General features: G+C 41.3%; 1 protein-coding gene across 3 annotated transcripts in view; it reads right to left on the bottom strand.

Annotated features, from left to right (window-relative positions):
• Positions 1–14,545: 14,545 nt before the first annotated feature.
• The window catches only part of AKAP11 (A-kinase anchoring protein 11), a 71,039-nt gene continuing 63,449 nt past the window's right edge, over positions 14,546–22,135 (bottom strand). For all 3 annotated transcript variants that reach the window (XM_077297329.1, XM_077297330.1, XM_077297328.1), the window contains 2 exons: positions 20,783–20,943; positions 14,546–19,233 (listed from right to left, as the gene is read on the bottom strand). In XM_077297329.1, the coding sequence (XP_077153444.1) occupies positions 19,099–19,233; positions 20,783–20,943 (296 nt within the window). In that variant the 3' untranslated portion in view covers positions 14,546–19,098. The remainder of the gene's footprint in view (positions 19,234–20,782; positions 20,944–22,135) is intronic.

The raw sequence follows: 22,135 nt of genomic DNA, 5'->3' as shown, positions 1-22,135 counted from the left end.
TCTTCTGCTATCTAGTAAGCGGACCTCAAATTTGCTAAGACTATTTTCCTGCTGCGTTTGTTGTTTCATCTGAACTCACCGTCATTATATGTGGGGGGCTACTGTCTTCTTTGGAATATTTCTCTAGAGGTGAGCCAGGTCTTATATTTCCCTCTGCTAGCTATTTAGGTCTTAGGCCAGAGCTGGGCATCTAGCGATAAATAGGAAATGCTACCTGGCTATTTCTAGTTGCGCGGCAGGCTTAGTTCATGGTCAGTATAGTTCCATCTTCCGAGAGCTTGTCCCTCTATAGGCTTGCTATGATCTCTGCCTGCAGAGATCATGACACTCAGAATAATGTAGAGACATAGATCCTGATTCCAGCAATGTGTCTCTTACTGGGCTGCTTGCTGTAGTTTTGATAACATTAGTTTTATCAGAAGGAGTTGATCACTAGGGGACTAGCAAACCTGCTGCGATGTAGTCCTCCATATTCATGAGCTCTGTATAAACGCGCACCCACCAATTGCAGTTTTCTGCCAACGCACAGTGTACGCAGAAAGCCGTCAATCTTTATGGGCAGGATTATACAGGGCTCAGCATTCAGAGTACTGGTAAATATTTTTAGCAAATAGCATATAGTTAGCCAGACGAGACATAATTGCACTTTTACATAATTTTCCCAACAACAGCAGTGAGTAATATTTTTACAAGTTACAGAAACCAAGAAAAGGTCTTTGGCGTGCACATCCAGACAGAACAAAGCCATCATTGTATTACTAAAATTGAATTGGGAAAGAGAAGAATCAGCTTCTTAAAATCCTCCATAAGTACACAACACTATAAAGTTTTTTGATGTTTTTTAATTAATATTGCCCATATTTTTATTTCCATGGAACGCTTATATAAAAACATAGTTCACCATGTGCCTACTAATTGCGATTTACTGTTTCTGTAACTTGATGGTCTTGTGACGTTTTCATGCAAAGTGACCACATACAGATGCTTCTCACAAAATTAGAATATCAAAAAGTTAATTTATTTCAGTTCTTCAATAAAAAAATACTGAAACTCATATATTAAATAGAGCCATTGCAAACAGAGTGATCTATTTCAAGTGTTTATTTCTGTTAATGTTGGTGATTATGGCTTACAGCCAATGAAAACCCAAAAGTCATTATCTCAGTAAATTAGAATACTTCATAACACCAGCTTGAAATATGATTTTAACATCTGAAATGTTGGCCTTCTGAAATGTATGTTCAGTAAATGCACTCAGTACTTGGTCGGGGCTCCTTTTGCATCAATTACTGCATCAATGTGGCGTGGTATGGAGGCGATCAGCCTGTGGCACTGCTGAGGTGTTATGGAAGCCCATGTTCCTTTTATAACAGCCTTCAGCTCGTCTGCATTGTTGGGTCTGGTGTCTCTCATCTTCCTCTTGACAATAAACCATTGATTCTCTATGGGGTTAAGGTCAGCCGAGTTTGCTGTCCAATCAAGATCAAGAACAGAGATTTTGTTATTTTTAAACCAGATATTGGTACTTTTGGCAGTCTGGACAGGTGCCAAGTCCTGCAGTAGAATTAAATTTCCATCTCCAAAAAGCTTGTCGGCAGAGGGAAGCATGCAGTGCTCTAAAATTTCCTGGTAGACGGTTGCACTGAATTTGGTCTTGATAAAACACAGTGGACCTACACCAGCAGATGACATGGCTCCCCAAATCATCACTGATTGCGGACACTTCACACTAGACCTAAAGCACCTTGGATTGTGGCCTCTCCGCTCTTCCTCCAGACTCTGGGACCTTGATTTCCAAATGAAAAGCAAAATTTACTTTCATCTAAAAACAACACTTTGGACCACTGAGCAACAGTCCAGTTCTTTTTCTCCTTGGCCCAGGTAAGACGCTTCTGGGGTTGTCTATTGGTGATGAGTGGCTTGACACAAGGAGTGCGACACTTGTAGTCCAGTTCCTGGATACTTCTACGTGTGGTGGCTCTTGAAGCAATGACTCCAGCAGCAGTCCACTCCTTGTGAATCTCCACCAAATTTTTGAATGGCCTTTTCTTATCAATCCTTTCAAGGCTGCAGTAATCCTGGTTGCTTGGTCACCTTTTCTACCACACTTTTTCCTTCCACTCAACTTTCCGTTAATATGCTAGGACACAGCACTCTGTGAACAGCCAGCTTCCTTAGCAATGACCTTTTGTGGCTTACCCTCCTTGTGTAGTGTGTCAATGACTGACTTCTGGACATCTGTCAAGTCAGCAGTCTTCCCCATGATTGTGGAGCCTACTGAAACAGACAAAGGGACCTTTTTAAATGCTTAGGAAGCCTTTGCATGTGTTTATTGTTAATTATTCTAATTTACTGCGATAACAACTTTTGGATCCAATAAGCTTCTCACTGTTTTAGTATTTTAATGTAATCTCCGCCACGTCTAGAGGAAGATATTTGCTCAATTACTTGAAATTTGAACTGGGAGATCTTGTGGTTATGGGAAATAAAGTGGTTTGGAATTGGTAAGAGGAGATTTTTACACCAAATGGTAGATTTATGTTTTGAGAGGCGGTCTTTTATCGGCCGAGTTGTTTCCCCCACATAAGCTAGACCACAGGGGCATTTTATGAGATAGACCACGTAGGGGGTGTCACATATATAGTAATCTTTTATTTTGAATTTCTTGCCTGAATGGGGGTGGTAAATATTATTATTCTTCTGTACATTACCACATTGGTTGCAGTGTAAACATGTGAAAGTGCCACTTCTGGGATTTTGTAGGAATAGCTGGCGGGATAATGTCGGTTCTTTGCCAATGTCCGCTTTAGCCAGTTTATCTCTGATGTTCGGTGCCCTTTTGAAACAGGGTAAGAAAGGTTGTTGGAACTCAGAGATATCTGGATCTGCCTCACGTGGTAGGTGCCAATGACGCTGTATGGTTTTTGTAATATGTACGCAAAAGGATGATATCAGTGGACAAAAGGGATCCTGTTGGTTGTTCTTGTTCTGCGATTGGGGTATTCAATAGAGGTTCAGGATATCCTCTGCTATGGAATTTGGCATGTAACTCCCGCAATTGTTGGTCGCACAAAGTATTGTCAGATACAATATGATTGGTTCTTTGAATCTGTGATCTGGGAATGAATTTTTTTTACAGGTTTAGGATGGATACTCTGATAGTGTAGCAGGCTGTTGCGGTCAGTACTTTTTATGTACAGGTCCGTAGATAATCTACCTTCTGTGTCCTTAATTACAAGAATGTCCAAAAAAATGATTTTGTGGGCGTCCACCGACATAGTGAAGGAGAGTTCTGACCATGATGAATTCAGTAAGTTGTAGAAAGAGTAGAGGGAGTCAAGAGTATACACCCCTATGCAAAACAAGTTGTCAATGTAGCGTTTCCATAGTAAAATGTTGTTTAGGTATAGGGGATTGGTGTAAATGATTGTACCTTCGAAATCTGCCATGTAGCAATTTGCATAGGGTGGGGCTACATTTGAGCCCATTGCGGTCCCACAGTTCTGAAGATAGCATTTATCTTGGAACAGGAAGAAATTCTTTGTGAGGAGTATGTGTAGGAGTTCTAGACAGAGATTGATTTGATCAGGATCCATTCCTGAAGTAGGTAATAGCTCATTTACTGACTCGATATCTTGTGTATGTGGGATAAAAGTATAAAGGTCCCAAACATCGAAAGATACAAGAAAAGCCTCCTTGGGTATAGTTTGTAACTGTTTAATAGTGTTTAAGAAGTCCCCTGTATCTAATAGAAAAGAAGGTGTCCTCTGTATAAGGAGGATTAGGATTTTCTCTAAATAGATGGAAAGAGGAGACAGGATGGACTCTGTGGACGCTACTATAGGCCTACCAGGGGGCCGTTGCAGGTTCTTATGGATTGTGGGGAGGATGTAGAACACTGGAGTGATGGGATGGCTTTTGGTCACGAATTCACAGGTTTGATGTCTAAGACACCCAGATTAGTAAATCTTTGTAGGACATTGGCAATAAGTTCAAGAATGTTGCTTGTAGGGTCCCTAGGTAATTCAGTATAGATAGAAGTATCATTAAGTTGTCTTAGTATTTTGTCAATATAGTATGTCCTGTCCATTACCAGCAACGCTCCCCTTTTGTCTGCAGATTTGATGATCAGACTCCGATCTTCCTATAGTGATCTTAGAGCCTGAAGGTCTGTGACAGACAAGTTGGGAGGATAGTGCAATAGACCCCGATCAATGTCATTACGCAGGTCAGAGAAGGATTTATTCACAAAACTGATAAATGCTTCCAATGCATGGGAACCATATGGGGGTCTAAAGAGACTTTGGTTCAAAGACCAAGGCTAGCTGATGAAAGTAGTTTGGAGTTACTATCTGGTTCCACCCTGTTAGTCTCCGGTAAGGGAGACTGAGAGAAATATACCTTGAGTCTCAGGCGTCGAAAGAAACATTGAAGATCCATCTCTAAATTGAAAGTATTAAGGTTATGTGCAGGACAGTAAGAGAGACCCTTTTGTAAGACATTATACAGATATATATCCAGGGTTCTGGATGAAATATTGACTACAAGTGGCCAGGTACTTAAGAACGAGTCGGGCGTGGCGGATCGTTCTTCCTTCCTGTATCTATGCCCTCATCTGGTCCTTTTTTTCTTTGTTGTCTCTTTCGTTGTTCGAAAAAATGACTGGTGGATGGTGGATCTCTCCTCTCTGTTTCTGAGCGAGAAGTTGAGAGTTCAGTTGAAGATCTGAAGCTGGATCGAGGTGGAGGCTGTCTGATGGAGGATTTGTCGCGCCATTTGTAAACTCGGTCTAGTTGGTAGTCCTCAGTGTCTTGTGCAAATTTATTTATTTTCTTGCTTTCAGTGTCTCTTTTGTGTTGACCTATATTAGTCTGGATCTGTGCTTTAAGAGAGCTTAGTTCTTCAGTCGTGCTTGTTGAAGCCAGCTGTGATTCAATACTTTTGATGCGTTCAGAGCTGGTTGCAATGGCTTTATGAAGATGTTCTATAGTTAGAGTGATGAGATCAAGTGAACATTTGTTTAATATTTTTTTGAACTTAGCACAATAATCGGGTGAATCACTAAAGAGGGTGGGGCGTAAGGGAACCCTTAGAATCCCAAACCTGTGAATTCTTGACCAAAAGCCATCCCATCACTCCAGTGTCCAACTACCTCCCCAAAATCCATAAGAATCTGGAACGGCCCCTTGGGAGGCCTACAGTAGTGTCCACAGAGTCCATCCTGTCTCCTCTTTCCATCTATTTGACACTAGGACTCAATTTAACACCTGGATTTATGAGTCACTACATGGATACAATTCACACCTCCACCAGACAGACTCCAGATAACTAAAGGTACCGTCACACTCAGCGACGCTGCAGCGATATAGACAACGAGCCGATCGCTGCAGCGTCGCTGTTTAGATCGCTGTAGAGATGTCAAACACAGCAGCTCCAGAATGATGCAGGAGCGATCCTGTGACGTAGCGGTGGCTCACTTATCGTTCTCGCAGGTCGTTAGCTCTATGTAAAACATTGCTGGCATCGTTGCTTTTGCTGTCAAACACGACGATACACGCCGATATGACGACCAAATAAAGTTCTGGACTTCTAGCTCCGACCAGCAATATCACAGCGGGATCCAGATCGCTGCTGCGTGTCAAACACAACGAGATCGCTATCCAGGACGCTGCATTGTCACGGATCGTTGTCGTTCTCGTTGTAAAGTTGTTTAGTGTGAAGGTACTTTAAGAACATTATTCCCACTGCCTCTCCATTTGTAAGAAAATGCCTAATTTGATTACCTTGGCTTATCTATGGACTCATCACACTTCCAATCCCCTAACAAATGTCCTACTGTAGTATTTGTTAAATGTTGTGCTTGTTTCTTATTAATCTATTTGTAATCTAGCCTGAAGAAGGAGCCACTGTGCTCTGAAAGCTTGCAAACATATTATTTGCTGGTTAGCCAATAAAGGTATCACTCCTAGAATACTTCTGTCATCATTGGGCAGAAAAGTATTCACATCGATTTTTCTGGCTAACACGGTAGCACAATACAATTTGTTATTGTACATCATCTATTTAGAGAAAATCCTAAACCCTCATATACCAAGGACACCTTCTTTTCTATTACAGGGGACTTCTTAAGCACTGTTAAACAGTTAAGAACTAAACCCAAGGAGGCTTATCTTGTATCTTTCGATGTTCAGGACCTCTATACTTCTATCCCACATACACAAGGTATTAAGTCAGTAAATAAGCTATTATCTACTAGATCACTCTGTTTGTAATGACTCTATATATGATTTTCACTTTTGTACTGAAGAACCGAAATAAATTAACTTTTTGATGATATTCTAATTTTGTGAGAAGCATCTGTATATTCAATCTGCCAGGCATTTTATGTTTAATAAGTTAATGACAAATATCTGATGTTTCCATGTAGGTTTTTATTCTAAACTTTGTACAATAATTACTGTAAAAATGCACCATTTGCTCCTGTTTACATTATTTTTAACTGCATTATTTTAGGAGAGAAATATATGTTCTTGTGAGTTTGTTGCTGAAGATGTCGTGCGTGATGTGACCTGAAAAGCAGGAGTCATAAGATCTTTTCCCAAACCACAAACAGGGCACAGAGTTCTTAGCAGTAATAAACTCCATGTTACAGTTAATATTTTCTTGTTGTTCAAGTTGTGTTCTTTTTTAAATGTCGCCTGAAATATTGTGTTTTTATGGCTGGATGGACCCTATAATCCTTTTTTGGGTTTCTAAATGTGTAGGGCCTTAATGACCCAGAGAAATACACTGAAATTACTTTTTCTCAATCATAACTCTCACCCTGTCTCGAACAGATATGAACACTGATAAGTCTTGAATAGGACACAAGTCACACAGATAAGTGTAGTGTACAGTGTCTGGCTTACAGCTTATTGGTCACACCCACACTATTAGATCAGGCAGGCTGCCCAGCACTATGTAAGCACACTCCGTAGGTACAGACACCACAATTTCCCCAGCCAACTATAAAGGACCTGGGTGCATCATGTACAAAAATGAAAACATAATCAAGAAAAATATGAAAGAGATGTAAAAAATACATGAGGCATTGGTCAAAATTTTGGCCAAAATATGCAAGCTTGCAACCCACATCAGGGGTCCTCCTTGTCTTGCAAGTCACTAAAAGCCTTATCCGAGGGCATTTATAACACTAGGCAACCACCGCCTCCATGATGGTAGGTTCGTGAGTGGTTGTTTCATCAGTATTCTGCACCTCTGCTGCCCCCGCCTTTATCATGGGGGCTGCTGTATCATATAGTGCATTAATATTCTGTCCTGGTTTTGGTACATAAGGCTGCCTTTTTTCTGTGATTTTTTTAAGTGAACGGAGCACATGATTGTCCAGTTTGGTAGAGCGTGACCATCATTAGTGATGTCCATTTGCGTTAATGAGACATGTAGACTGACGTTGCCCATTTAACATAGGTTATCATGGGAAGTAAAAAAAAAGACTACTGTGATATTTCATCCTTAAAAAATCCGTTTTTTAGAGGTTTTTTTTTTAGAACATTTCTGCTTATGGAAGATGGATGCAAAATGTTGCCTTATGTTTGCATCCACTTTTTTCAGGTTTCTTTTTTCTCATGATCTCCTGTCACACCTCCATAGAATTAAAAAAAATAGATGTAAAAAAAATAAAAAAATGTATGTTTGCTTTAAAATGTATGCGTTTGCAAGGTTTGATTTTTTTTTTAGAATATAAAAAATGTATTTTTCAAAAGTTACAAAAATGTGGTGTGAAACAAGCATAAGCAGCAGTTATCCCTTAAGACGCGCTATTTCTGATGAGTATGTGTTATACGACTTTTCTATTTACAGTCTATAGAAACCAGTGAGAGTTCTCCATATACTTATAGCATGCAAATAACCCGAGTCTGCGGGAAACCACTTTCACAAGTCTCCCACATATATGAATCATTACTTCTGATCATGACAAATTACAGGAGACAATCGCTCATTTTGATTTTATTGTAAGCTTTATTTTTCTACTGAGGCAGCAGTCTGATTTCTTGATAAATAATTGTCTGGCTGACACATGAAAATATAGAGCACACTTTCTGTAAACACATTTATTGGAAGTGCTACCTTATTTCTTCTCTAAAATGATTATTGTGATTCAACTTGATACAGTAAACGTCCTGTCATTTTCCAGAGATAACCCCCAATCACATCTCCATACTAGGGATCTGTTATAAATTCACATTATGGCTAAAGCATGATCCCATCATATGAAACAGAAAACACTACCCCAGGAAAAAAATTTTTTTTATTATTTCCCAGATCCAGTCTTGGCACTAAATGTAGATGCGGCCATAGTGCTCAGGTGTGAATGCTGCCTTTCTCCGCTTTCAGACGTTGTATAACCCATATTTCTTCCTTTCTCTGTGGATTAAAATATGGCACTAATGTAACCAATAGATCTATTCAGAAGGCCATTTGCATCTGCTATATAAAAATGCACAAATAGAATACGCCTTTGAAGTCTATAGAGAGTGCTTAAAATACGGTGCATCAGTGTTCCATCGGCATCACGAGCATATTTGCATTCTTTACTATTATTTTCTAGTAGGTAAACAAGTAAAAGTTTTACCTACTAGAAAATAATAGTAATAAATGCAAATGTGGATGCAACAGCTGATCAAATACTGATGAAATACGGATGCATCTAGTTTAATTAAGTAAATATACACTGCTCAAAAAAATAAAGGGAACACTTAAACAACAGAATATAACTCCAAGTAAATCAAACTTCTGTGAAGTCAAACTGTCCACTTAGGAAGCAACACTGTTTGACAATCAATTTCACATGCTGTTGTGCAAATGGAATAGACAACAGATGGAAATTATTGGCAATTATCAAGACACACTCAATACAGGAGAGGTTCTGCAGGTGGGGACCACAGACCACATCTCAGTACCAATGCTTTCTGGCTGATGTTTTGGTCACTTTTGAATGTTGGTTGTGCTTTCACACTCGTGGTAGCATGAGACGGACTCTACAACCCACACAAGTGGCTCAGGTAGTGCAGCTCATCCAGGATGGCACATCAATGTGTGCAGTAGCAAGGTTTGCTGTGTCTGTCAGCGTAGTGTCCAGAGGCTGGGAGTGCTACCAGGAGACAGGCCAGTACATCAGGAGACATGGAGGGGGCCATAGAAGGACAACCCAGGAGCAGGACCGCTACTTCAGCCTTTGAGCAAGGAGGAACAGGAGGAGCACTGCCAGAGCCCTGCAAAATGAACTCCAGCAGGCCACAAATGTGCATGTGTCTGCACAAACGGTTAGAAACCGACTCCATGAGGATGGTCTGAGTGCCCGATGTCCACAGATGGGGGTTGTGCTCACAGCCCAACACCGTGCAGGACGCTTGGCATTTGCCACAGAACACCAGGATTGGCAAATTCGCCACTGGCGTCCTGTGCTCTTCACAGATGAAAGCAGGCTCACACTGAGCACATGTGACAGATGTGACAGAGTCTGGAGACGCCGTAGACAGCGATCTGCTGCCTGCAACATCTTTCAGCATGACCGGTTTGGCAGTGGGTCAGTAATGGTGTGGGGTGGTATTTCTTTGGAGGGCAACACAGCCCTCCATGTGCTCACCAGAGGTAGCCTGACTGCAATTAGGTACCGAGATGAGATCCTTAGACCCCTTGTGAGACCATATGCTGGTTCGGTTGGCCCTGGGTTCCTTCTAATGCAGGACAATGACAGACCTCATGTGGCTGGAGTGTGTCAGCAGTTCCTGCAAGATGAAGGCATTGAAGCTATTGACTGGCCCGCCCTTTCCCCAGACCTGAATCTGATTGAACACATCTGGGACATCATGTCTCGCACCATCCACCAACGTCACGTTGCACCAGACTGACCAGGAGTTGGCGGATGCTTTAGTCCTGGTCTGGGAGGAGATCCCTCAGGAGACCATCCGCTGCCTCATCAGGAGCATGCCCAGGCATTGTAGGGAGATCATACAGGAACGTGGAGGCCACACACACTGCTGAGCATCATTTCCTTGTCTTGAGGCATTTCGACTGAAGTTGGATCAGCCTGTAATTTCATTTTCCACTTTGATTTAGAGCATCATTCCAACTCCAGACCTCCGTGGGATATTAGTTGTGATTTACGTTGATCATTTTTAGGTTTTATTGTTCTCAACACTTTCCACTATGTAATGAATATAGATTTATAACTGGAATATTTCATTCAGTGATATCTAGGATGTGGGATTTTAGTGTTCTCTTTATTTTTTTGAGAAGTGTCTTTGTCATGGGTTTACAGAGACAGAGAGCAGCCAAAAGACTGCAGCATCTGATTTCTCCTCCTTCTGCACTGATTAAAAGCACTTTGCCTTCATATTAGGCTGGTTTCACACGTCCTGATATTTCCGGTACCGGTAAACACGGTACCAGAGATACCCGTGTGTCACACGTGTGACAACTGTGTGCCGCATCAGGACCACACGGACGGCTGCCGCGAAGCAGCGCAACAGTAAGCGCTGTTCCCCTGCATGTGGTGCTGAAGCCGGCTGTCATCCATTCTCCCCTGCTCGGCGGGCAGCCGCGCGAGCAGGGGAGAATGAAAGAAAAAAACGACGTGGGGTCCCCCCTATATTTAACAACCAACCTGGAAAAACTCACAGGTGTGGGCTGCTAGTATCAGGCTGGTAAGAGGCCATGGATATGGGCCCCCCAGCCTTAAAAAGCAGCCCGCTGCTGCCCAGAAAAAATGTACTCTTCAGCGTGCGAAAATCAGCTGGCATTTTCCCACGCTGAAGAGTTCATTTTAGTTCAGGCTGCCAGAGAGCGCAGAAGCTCCGTTCCCAGCATTCCCCAGTAGTTTACAGCCGGGAGCGGTCGCATTAGCAGCGCTCCCGGTTGTAAACTGTAAATTCCCCTAGACATGGATTACTGCGTGGGACTGACTGTACACCGGACGGTATGGTATATTGTTGGTTTATTTTTTTTACATTTTTTCCAGGAGATTGAGGGCTTCGCTTGGAATGGCAGAGTAATAAAGATGGAAAAAATGTGTATATTCTTTTATCTCATTAAAATACTTTTTTTCTAACTGTGTGGTGTGTTTGATTAACTCTTTAAAAACTATAGGATTAGTAATGGATAGGTGTCTTACTGACACCTCCCCATTACTAAGCCAGCATAATGTCACCTTACAATAGGAAGCTGACATTAACCCCTCAATTCCCCACTTGCCACCGCTACAGGGCAAGTGGGAAGAACCGGGCAAAGCTCCAGAATTGGCGCATCTTATAGATGAGCTTTTTCTGGGCAGCTGCGGGCATCTTTTTTTAGGCTGGGGAGGCCATATCCATGGCCCCTTACCAGCCTGAGAATAGCAGCCCGTACCTGTGAGTTTTGCAGGGTTGGTTGTAAAATATAGGGGGGACCCCACGTGTTTTTCTTTCATTCATTGTCCCCTGATCGCGCTGCTGCCGGCAGAGCAGGAGACAATGGATGAAAGCCAGGTTCAGTACCACAAGCAAGGGAACAGCGGCTTACAGTAGTGCGGCTTCCCCCGCGGCCGCCTGTGCGCAGAGGACAGTGTACACTGTTCTCCGTGTGCACGTGTGCGGGATGTTTGGCGGGCCGTGTGTCCTGTGCAAAACACGCTGACATCTGCATAGACCCATTAATTTGAATGGGTCTACGTGTGTCAGTGTCTCCAGTACGTGAGAAAATTGTCACTACACGTAACAGAGGCACTGACGTGTGAAACCGGCCTTAAACGGTGCAAGTTTCTTTTCGCAGTGCAGTTGTTAATCTTGGTCAATTGAGAGCTCCTGGAAGATTTCCTGCCTTAACGCTCTCAGCTGTGAAGTTAGCCACTCCCATCTCCTATATATATTGGGTCTTGGCTAGCACTCATTGTCAGGGCTAGCTTATGCTGCATGGCTGGAGGTTGTTATTGGAGAAGGCATTTGGTGGATTTATCTGTGACTTGGTAGGTTTTGAGTGTATAATTCCCTTTCTTCTCCTACTTTGGTTTAACTCCATCCTCCTCTTCCCGATGCATTCCTTTGTTGTAGGTGAGTATATTTGTATGTTTGGTAATTTCCTTTATCCCTGTTTGTATTACCTTGTTAGTCTGGTTGGTGTATTACAGTACACTACTCCCCTTTTTCCTAGGTGGGAGAAGGGTACAGACTGAGGGTGGATTCAGGAGCTAAGGCAAGGTACATACGTGGCCCTTGCGTTTTCATCATCAGAAGTAATCAGGGGAACAGGGTGAGCTAGAGCGTCCCTACCGTTAGGGACAGGGAAGGAGCTCCTGGTCCCGTGACACCCGACAGAGTTATGACAATATTTCTAAAGGTGCTATTGACATGAAATTCTTGCCAGATATCGGTAATAATCCATCCAATACACAAAGGGAAAGAACTGAAACCAGAAATTGTGTTATGTGTAATAATGAGAAGTGACACAGGGAAAAAGTATTGAACATGCTTATACAAATTTAATTAATACTTCATACAAAAGCCTTCTCCAAACTCCACTGTTGTAATGATGTTTTTGGGGTGATAAGCAGTGCCTTTTGGTCTCCAAACATGCTGTCTATTATGGCATGCAAAGCGTTCAATTTTGGTTTCATCTGACCAGACTATATTCTCCCAGTATTTCACAGGATTGTCTAAATGTTGTTGAGCAAACTTTAAATGTGCTTGAGCTTGCTTTTTGTTTAGCAACAGAGTCTTGTTTGGTGAGCGTGCAAAGAGGCCATGGAGGACGAGTGCATAGTTTTCTTCGAAACAACAGTACCTGATGATTCCAGGTGTTTCTGTGGCCCTCCACTGATGGTCATTGACTCTTCGACAAGTCTTCTGATTATTCTTTTCAGCTCTCTGTCTGACATATTTCGGAGAGCACCTGGTTGTGACCGATTGATAGTAAAAATGATCTTCTTTCCAGATCATGACCCATAAATCGGAAAAGTGCTGATTTTTTTTTTTTAATTATAGCACTCATACCAATATTATTCAATGGGGCAGTGCTGGTAAGATTTTTTTCACTGACAGAATCTGTCTGTGAAAAAAATCACGGCATTCTGCAATTTCAGTCTGAAATCGAAGACACTTGCTCATTCAAATCTATGGATGCGTGAAAAATATCAGACAGCACCCGGTTGACATCTGAGTGCAGTCTGATTTCCGCAGACTCACAGAACGGAGACATTTTGTTCTACATATGCTCTCATCTGATAGAATCGGATCACACTATGTGGACATTCTGAGCAAACTCTGAACAGAGCTTGCTCAGTGTGTCATTAGCATAATTGACCCGATTTTCTCAGAATTTATGGTTGTGTGACCCTGGCCAAAGCCTGTGTACAGCTAGCATCAAGATAGGGAAGATTTCAGGTAAACACATGAAAGCCCCCATTCATCAGTGTTTTTGCCAGATATCTGGAGTAAATCACGCTCTCCTGGTCCTAACGCCACTCCGTAGCTTTGTGAAGTCACAATCTAGCAAGCGTGAGTAGGTATCGGCAGCCATTTTTCTCCCAGCTGTAACCGGGGACGCCTACAGCCGAGGCCTCCTTGGTAACATACAGCTGAGGCGCGCGCGCCCCCTGCTCTCCTTACCAGCTAACAAGCCATGGTCGGCCCTGCACACACACACAGTGCCGCCGAGCCGGATGATTTCCTCTGTCTTGGTATAAGGACGGACTCCTTCAGTTATTAGGTAAGCGCTTAAAGGGAACCTGTCACCTGAATTTGGCGGGACAGGTTTGCGGTCATATGGGCGGGGTTTTGGGGTGTTTGATTCACCCTTTCCTTACCCGCTGGCTGCATGCTGGCCGCAATATTGGATTGAAGTTCATTCTCTGTCCTCCATAGTACACGCCTGCGTAAGGCAAGATTGCCTTGTTCAGGCATGTACTACGGAGGACACAGGATGAACTTCAATCCAATATTGCGGCCAGCATGCAGCCAGCGGGTAAGGAAAGGGTGAATCAAACACCCCAAAACCCCGCCCATATGACCGCAAACCTGTCCCGCCAAATTCAGGTGACAAGTTCCCTTTAACATTGCAATTGCCCATATAACTTACTGAACATTAAGAGGCATTTTTCAGTTACATTGTTTGCTGAGCACTTGTGCATTTGCACGGTTGATACACACTGTAGAGATTTCATTTAATCAGATTCATGATATATCCCAGAGCGTGGCATCATATATTGTGGTATTTGCTAATATTATTATTATTACATCAACTACATGTTGAGATAGGATCTTGAAGATGGCAATACCCCTTTAAGCCCTTTTCCCAAATATTCAGCAAAGGTATGGTCCTTTTATGATTATCAGGGCCTACAATAGTCATAGTGGAGCCCACCTACCCAGCCAATCACAGCAAAATCGCTCAGTCACAGCTGTGCCTTCTTCACCAATAGACACCCCAGAAATGTTTAATTATCTACTAATATTTTTTTAAACATAACTGACGAGAGTAAAGAAAAACATCTATTTGCTGGTTAAAACCCACAGCAGCTTTACAGTAATAGTTTTATTAATATTAATTCATATGTACAGTTTGTGCAAAGGTACACGCAAAATATAACAACTGTTAATACACTGCACATATCAGTGTCTCAAAAGACAGCAATTGATGTAAGGCTCCTGAAAACAAGAGGATTTTCACCCAAAGAAATGTATCCGGAATCATTTTCATTAATATTTCATGTAATACAATGTGCAATAGTGTGATTATCTCTCTCACTGGTAGTTTAGTAGTCTACACATCATAACCATTCTGGCCTTATATTAGAAATCAGCTCAGATTTACTAGCAAGCAAGTGATGGGCTTGTACGTATACAGAGCAGCAAATCTGAATGGGCAGAGAGCAGGGGAAGGGGATGAGCAGCAGTGTGAGCCAATGGGGAGACGGGCAAGCAAAGGGTTACACTTAGTGATGAGCGAACGTGCTCGGATAAGGTGTTAGCAGACCATGATCGGGTGCTGTCTTCGGTGTGCGCCAATATGTTCGAGTTCCTGCTGCATATCTCGCGGCTGTTTGACAGCTGCAACACAGACACAGATTGGCTGTTTGTTAGGCAATCCCCGCCTGCGTTGCGAGTCGCGACTGTCGAACAGCCGCGAGACATACAGCCGCGGGGACTTGAACACATTATTCGAACACGAATTCATTGCTCTGATAACACCCTACCCGAGCACATTCGCTCATCACTAGTTATAATCTCTGATCCCTTCACATTGCGATCTTTTTAATTACAAGCCATGGTCTAATACAGTTTTAGCAATTTCTTTATATAATATCCACAGCGGTATTTGTTTGCATATCACAGACCTTCAATATGTGGTCCTCCTTATTGTTTGATTGTGACATTCCTATTAGGTTAGTGATATCACAATACAGATGTGACCATGACTATTATTTATTTTTTTTAAACTGGAGAAACTTGTACAAATAATTGCGATTGTGTTTATCCTCATGTTACAGTTCATAGTAAAGGTGGCTTGTGTGTACAGTAATAATCTAGGCTGTAGAAGTCATAACTAATCTTTGATATGAATTGTTATAGTTTTATCATTTGAACATACAAAAAAAAAAAATAGTAGCTGTCTGTGATTTTTTTCTTGATACATCCAAAACATAGATATCAGATTGCCAACGTCGGATCCTACCAATTTAACCATGATGACACTTGGGGCTTGGCACAAAAATCATCACAAAAACGGTCGACTGGAAATGTTATGCCAAAACTTTCATACCAAATCTGTAGTCTGTGCATGAGATTTTTTTTGTTCATCTCTCACATACAACACAATGCTGGTGCTGTAAAATGCAGCACATTTTTTTGCCCAAAATATCCTCTGCATTTAGTGTTAGTGGGTACATTCCTTAGGACATTACAATGAGCAGATGAAAAGTCAGCTAGGTGGCTAAACCAGAGATAAGTACAGCCCAAAAACGGGCAAGTTCACAAAGAGAATCACATGATGTCTAGCTCCAATATACGAAGTGGAAAAAAACTGACCGGGGTGCAAATTGTTAATCCACAGCAAGTCAATTTCTGCAGCTTTTGAAAGAAAAAGAAATCATGGAACCAAAAAACACATCAAAAGTGTGAAACAAAAATCACAAAACTATTGTTTGTAGTTACTATTGACTTACGCCTCACTTCTATCTCTGCAGCAGGTGAAAAAGGAAAAAAAAAAAAAAAAAACTCTGCATATTTCCCCAAAACCTTGTGCATGAAACCACCCTAAAGTGATTGTCCGGGAAGAAACAAACATCGCAGCTGTAAAATAACATTTGGGTTTTGGTGTATGGAGCGGGCTCAGGAGCAAAGCCCACACCACATACAGCTGGCACATGCCTCTGACCAGCAGCAGTAGGAGCTAGCTCCGATTGCTGCTTCTTATCCGATACTCAAGGCCCCTATTGCCCACCCTGGGCTTCAAAAGACATTATTAACTTCACTACATGATACAGTACTGATATTGCTGCATACAGTACATAGTACAAGCCTTCAAATAATCACAGGGGATTCAAAGAAGAAATAAAGTATTTAAAAAAAGAAAAAAGTTGAAAAACATTATGAAATGAAAAAAGGTTTGAATCACCTTCCTTTTTCCAATATACAAATAAAGAAATGAAAAAAATGTGTATATATAAAAATAAAACATTTTTTGGTCTGCGTGAAAAAAATGGCTGGTGTGCACTGACACATAAATTATTATTGTTGCCCAGCTATTGTCTGCAGCATTTTCTGCATGATACTAAAACCGTCAGTCTTGTAGAAATTATACTAATAACACAGGAGCCAATCTCACCTTCCTCTCGTGGCTGGTTGAAGTCCTGACCATTAGCCAAGGGGGTGGAACTTAGAAATCTTACATTTAGTGAATTCAGGGCTCAATTAGACCACGTACAGAACAGTAAGCCTCATTTATACGTCCATGTTTCTTCATGCACGCAATCAAATGGTCTGACTGGATAAAGAAATAAATTACCAAGCTTCTCCTATTCAGTACAATGTTATTCCCGGACAGCACACTGATGCCATCCGTTTGCGATCAGTGATTTTCATGGACACAAACATGTTTCGGTGCTATTCATCTGTGATGCTAATAATAAATGGCCATGTCTTTGTGACATCTGTACGGACACACAGTCCACAGGAAAACAAACATGTGAACAGCCCCATAGAGTATAATGGGTACGTGTTTTATGCGTGAAAATCGAGGATAGAACACGTACCAGAAACATGGATGTCTAAATGAGCCCTAAAGAGGAGGAAAAGGGAAACATAGCGGAGTTCCTGACACACATAGATTTCTGCATGTATTTTTCTTCGGTTTAACTGTAATACGAGACAAAATAATTAAAAAATTTGCATTAATTGAGGAATTGCTGGCATTTTTTTTAATTAATGTGTACTTTGTGTTTAGTGGGTTTTTTAATGGGGTTTTCCAGTTTGTTAAAAAAAAACCCCACAAGATAACATGCATTACTGGTCCGCCCCGGGCCCAGCACTAAATTTCTGGAACTATTCTTTGTGTGCATTGTCTATAGCACTGTTGACAGTTCAGCAGCCAATCAGTGAGCGGCTCCGGCTGTCATCTCGGGCACTTCCGGTGAGTTCAGTTATTGACGAAGCAGACAGTAACAGACACCGAAAGCAGCGGCAGAGAGTCATCACTGAACATGTGAAGGGCGAGTATTGCACAGTTTTGTTTTATAAAAATAAACTGCAGCCAGGAAATAGGGGTTTTCCAAAACTAGAAAACCCCTTTAGGGTATGTGCACACGGCATCATTGAGACACCAAGTTTTCCCAGGCAAAGCCACTTGAGGAAAATGCTTGCAGTCCGTTTCCTGAAGTGGATTTGCTGTTCTTGTCAACGGTTCCGCTGCGGACAACTTTCACGCTATACTGTGAAACATAGTAAGCGGGCAGCTTCCCAACAGAAGTCACCCAAAGAAAGAGCACGTCACCTATTTTAACCTCTTCAGGATTTACAAACGCTGAAGCAGTTAAGAAAAGTAACATAAGAAGGAATATGTGCACAGCAATGTTATTTTAACATTGCTGTGCATCATGTTCATTTTATGGGGCGCTTCTGTGTGCTTATTCAGCCAGATTACAATCGGAATCAGACAGAAAAACACGCTATGTGCACATACCCTTAAAGACACTTTAATTAAGAGCCATTCCCCCCAAAAAAAACAAAAATTCGATAGGAGCAACAAAAAAAGCACAAAACAAAAGCTACATAAAAAAAAGCAAAAAATAAAAACAAAACCTGTTTTTCAGCTGTACCTAATCAACAATTAGGGGACGCTTCACTAGTGAGGTCCATTTTCTGTCTTAAAGTTTTAGAAGTATTAGTCTATGAGGAGTGTGGAGGAAACGGGATTGTTTTGTTGCATTTTAAACCCTCCAATTTCCCAAGGTGCGTAAGTGACACCAGAGGTGCCCGGCGGCTGCTCATCTCTGCCCACACCTCCATGCCAACAGCCAGTGAGATCAGAAACAAGCGTTTTTACAGTTAACAGAATAGGGTTGATCTTGATTGACATGTTCCTACTTTATACTTGTGTAACCATTTAAACAGAGTCATCTTCAATTTTAGGATCAGTTGTGAATTGAATGGTGATAAAATTGACAATACAGAGAGAAGTGCTGAGAAATGATACAATCACGTGTCTCACAATGTGTGCGCGCTGTGCATACAAGTGCTCTAAATGATAATTAGCAATCTAACTTCACATATGTCGTGACTTTAAAATCAATTTACAAAATAAAAATCTAGGCGCAATTTTCAGATACAGATATGTGACATAAAATAGCATCCTGAAGCCGATACAAGTGCCATAGAAACGTCTCTTCACGTTATGCCAAGAACACACAGGTACTGATCACATAGATATGCTTCATTTATGTATAGAGAGGTTTGGACACACGTTCCACGATGCAAAGCTACAGTATAGTAACCAAACAGAAAAAGCTGTTAGTTAAAATAACCATCTTCAGATAAATGCACATCGGTCTCTACAGTGATAAAGTGCCTGTTAACAATATTCCAACAGCCAGCCATACAAAGGACAGGGTACATCCGAGGACATATCCAAGTGTTCACAGTATTGCAGAAGAGCTTGTAAGAGGTCACCAATTTTCCAGCCTTTTTCTCGAACCCGTCTGAAAAGCTGAAAGGACAAAAAAAAAAAAATTGTGATGATTCCATAAGTGAGTTATAGCCATGAAAATACGCAAACTCAATGTCAACCTAACATAGGTCTTGTCCTTGACAGAAAAATTGACAAGATAAATATTTTGACATAGAAACCCTTACAACTCAGTGGTTTGTGGGTTAAAAAAAAAAGGGTAAAAACAGGAAATTTTGAAAAAGGTGGTAAAAAGTTTGTCACCGCACCCTAATACCACACGTCGTAACACAAGCCTAATTATTCATGTGGATTTTCCTATTGTGGCAGAGTGGTATTTGTGGGTACTGCTCCACCTTAAACCAAAATATTCTTGTATATTTTAGAATTTGTTCTTCACACTCTGTGCGTTTCCTGCAAACAATAAGGTTTCACATTTTTGCAACCAGCCAGGTATACAATCACTACCGATGAGTCCAAAAGTTCAGTTACAGTAACTAAGTAGGTTCCTATGGAAAACCACAGAAAATACATTGTGAAATCATTAAGAGTTGAGACAAAGCTGAGCTTGCACAAACCAGATGTGCAGAATAACAAAAAAGGGCAAGTAAAACTAAAAGAATGCTTGTCTATATGCCAGGGCCAGAGGTTAAAGGCATTAAAGGGAGTCTGTCAGTAGGAGCAACCCTCCTAAGCCGTCTATATGTAAGTGTATATATCAGCATGTAGGTCATAACAAGCTGAATAAAGTGATACTTGACATCTGCGATCTGAGGTTTTATTCCACGTTTTTCATATATGTAAATGAGCTGTTCAGGGCTATGGGCCGGACACTGATCTTATTATAAATGAAAGGGGGCATTACCAGTGTGAGACTAAAACAGGACAGTAGAACTGAACTTTGTCTCATAAACACGTTAACAACTGCAGCTCTCACAGCTCTGCTGTATTGCAACAATATTGCAATACTGTCTGCCTGTGAGATGACGGCTGTACCTGAAGGGGCAGATGTGTCAGGTATAATCACACACAGCTCTGCAGCGAGATCAGAGAGCGGCCATTACACATCACACTGGTAATGCCCCCTTCCATTTACAATAATCTCTGGAGGCAGATTCTCCTGCAGATCAGTGTCCAATCTATAGTCCTGAACAACTCATTTACATAGAAGAAAAATGTAGATTCACTGGAATAAGACATTGGATCTCAGATATCAAGGTATCATTTCACTCAGCTTCCTATGACCTGCATACCCATATAGACAGCTTAAGAGGGTTGAACCTACTGACAAAATCCTCTAAAGGAAACAGCTGGGCGGCTGGGATACGTCCGTAACTTCCATAGAAGTCATTGGGAGGTACTTAAGCTGCATAGAAGAGTGAGCTACATTACAACTTATATTTCAAATTAAATGCTGGGACTCATAACTGTATAAAAGATAGAGAAAAACTGGGAGAAAAATTTAGACCTGTGGATTTCAAGTATGGTTTTTATTTTTAGTAACACACATGGGACAATGTATCTGACTGTCAAAGGAGTTCAACAGTTGCTGGAGGTTTGTGTGCAACACTTGTAAGGAACTGTAACTTACAGTCAGAAGTTCTTGTTTGGTATGGTCGAGAAAGTGAATCTCAGAAACTCCAGACTCCGAGGCGGCGATCCACTGTAACATTGTCCTGAGCTGTGACTCCACTGTGATTGGCCCTGTATCCACATTTCTGATGTGTAGTATCTTATTCTGCGGATTTACAACTGCAACACAATCAGAGGCTATTTGTATGTACACTAGGAATAATCCACTCACAATTCTTTAGCACAATGGCAAAAAAAAACCTTCTTCCGCCATTATTAGTATATGTGCACAAGTCTAGTATTTGAAGCAGAAAAATAATGGCAGGAAAAACGCAAAGTAGAATGTGTGCAATTTTAACCCATTCATTTAAATGGGTGAAAAACACTGCAAAAATGCTGAAAAAATGGACATGCTGTAGATTTTATTTTAAAAGGTTCAAATCTGAAAGTAAAAATATGCAGCATGAGATTTCAGAAACGTCATTCATTTTGCTGGCATTGTAAAAACTACGTTCTTCCCCCAGTAAAAACATGTGAACAAACCCTTATTTACTTTTATCTGTGTGAACAACATAAATCGCAACCAAAAGTAATTGAACTAATAATGACAAACATGAGCATGGTCTTCAGTACTGTGCTACAAAAGTCTTTAGTTGCTCATTGATTGAGGGTCTTTCTGCTCACAGTCATTCCTGAATATTCCAGTACTTTATCTTAAGAAGATATTGACTTGCGTTGGTAGTAGGTTTTCTTCCTTATCCAATCGGCACTGCGACGTGACATTCTATGAATTTTACAAAATCTCGATCAGAGCCTCAGTGAGCTCCTAGATGAGTCTGTGGTGCTACTTAGGAGTGTCAGATGCACTTAAACACAATAACAAAAAAATAATAAATAGAAACCGAACCTGCACATCTTTAGTACATTAACGTACAGGTGCACAAATATAAGACTATGTGGCCAATATACAAACATATACATACACAATGTGTCAGCACACTGTGATTGGTGAATACATGATCTCCACCATTTCTGTAAATGTTAAAAACGTAAGGTATTTAGCATTTTCTTAATCAAGAAGCGCAAAAGCCATCCAACCACGTCAAGGTGTACCTATATATAGATGGACCCTACCACTTGTGGCCTGGTTTGGTACATAGAGAGGTAGGACAAGTGATAGGGTTTATCAATATTTAGGTACACCTTGATGTGGTTGGATGGGTTTTGCCATATGAAGTAAGCATCACTGCTTAGATTACTGGGTGCAGCCGTTCTTACACAAACAGAGCTTTTAGAATCAGAATGAAGCAGAGCCGAGAAAGCTGCCCCCGCCTACATCAGGCTCTCTGTGTACAAAGCCCATAGACAGTGA

Source organism: Ranitomeya variabilis, chromosome 3 (assembly GCF_051348905.1).
Source record: "Ranitomeya variabilis isolate aRanVar5 chromosome 3, aRanVar5.hap1, whole genome shotgun sequence".
In the NCBI taxonomy this organism is placed as follows: domain Eukaryota; kingdom Metazoa; phylum Chordata; class Amphibia; order Anura; family Dendrobatidae; genus Ranitomeya; species Ranitomeya variabilis.
This window is presented reverse-complemented; position numbering and strand designations above follow the sequence as displayed.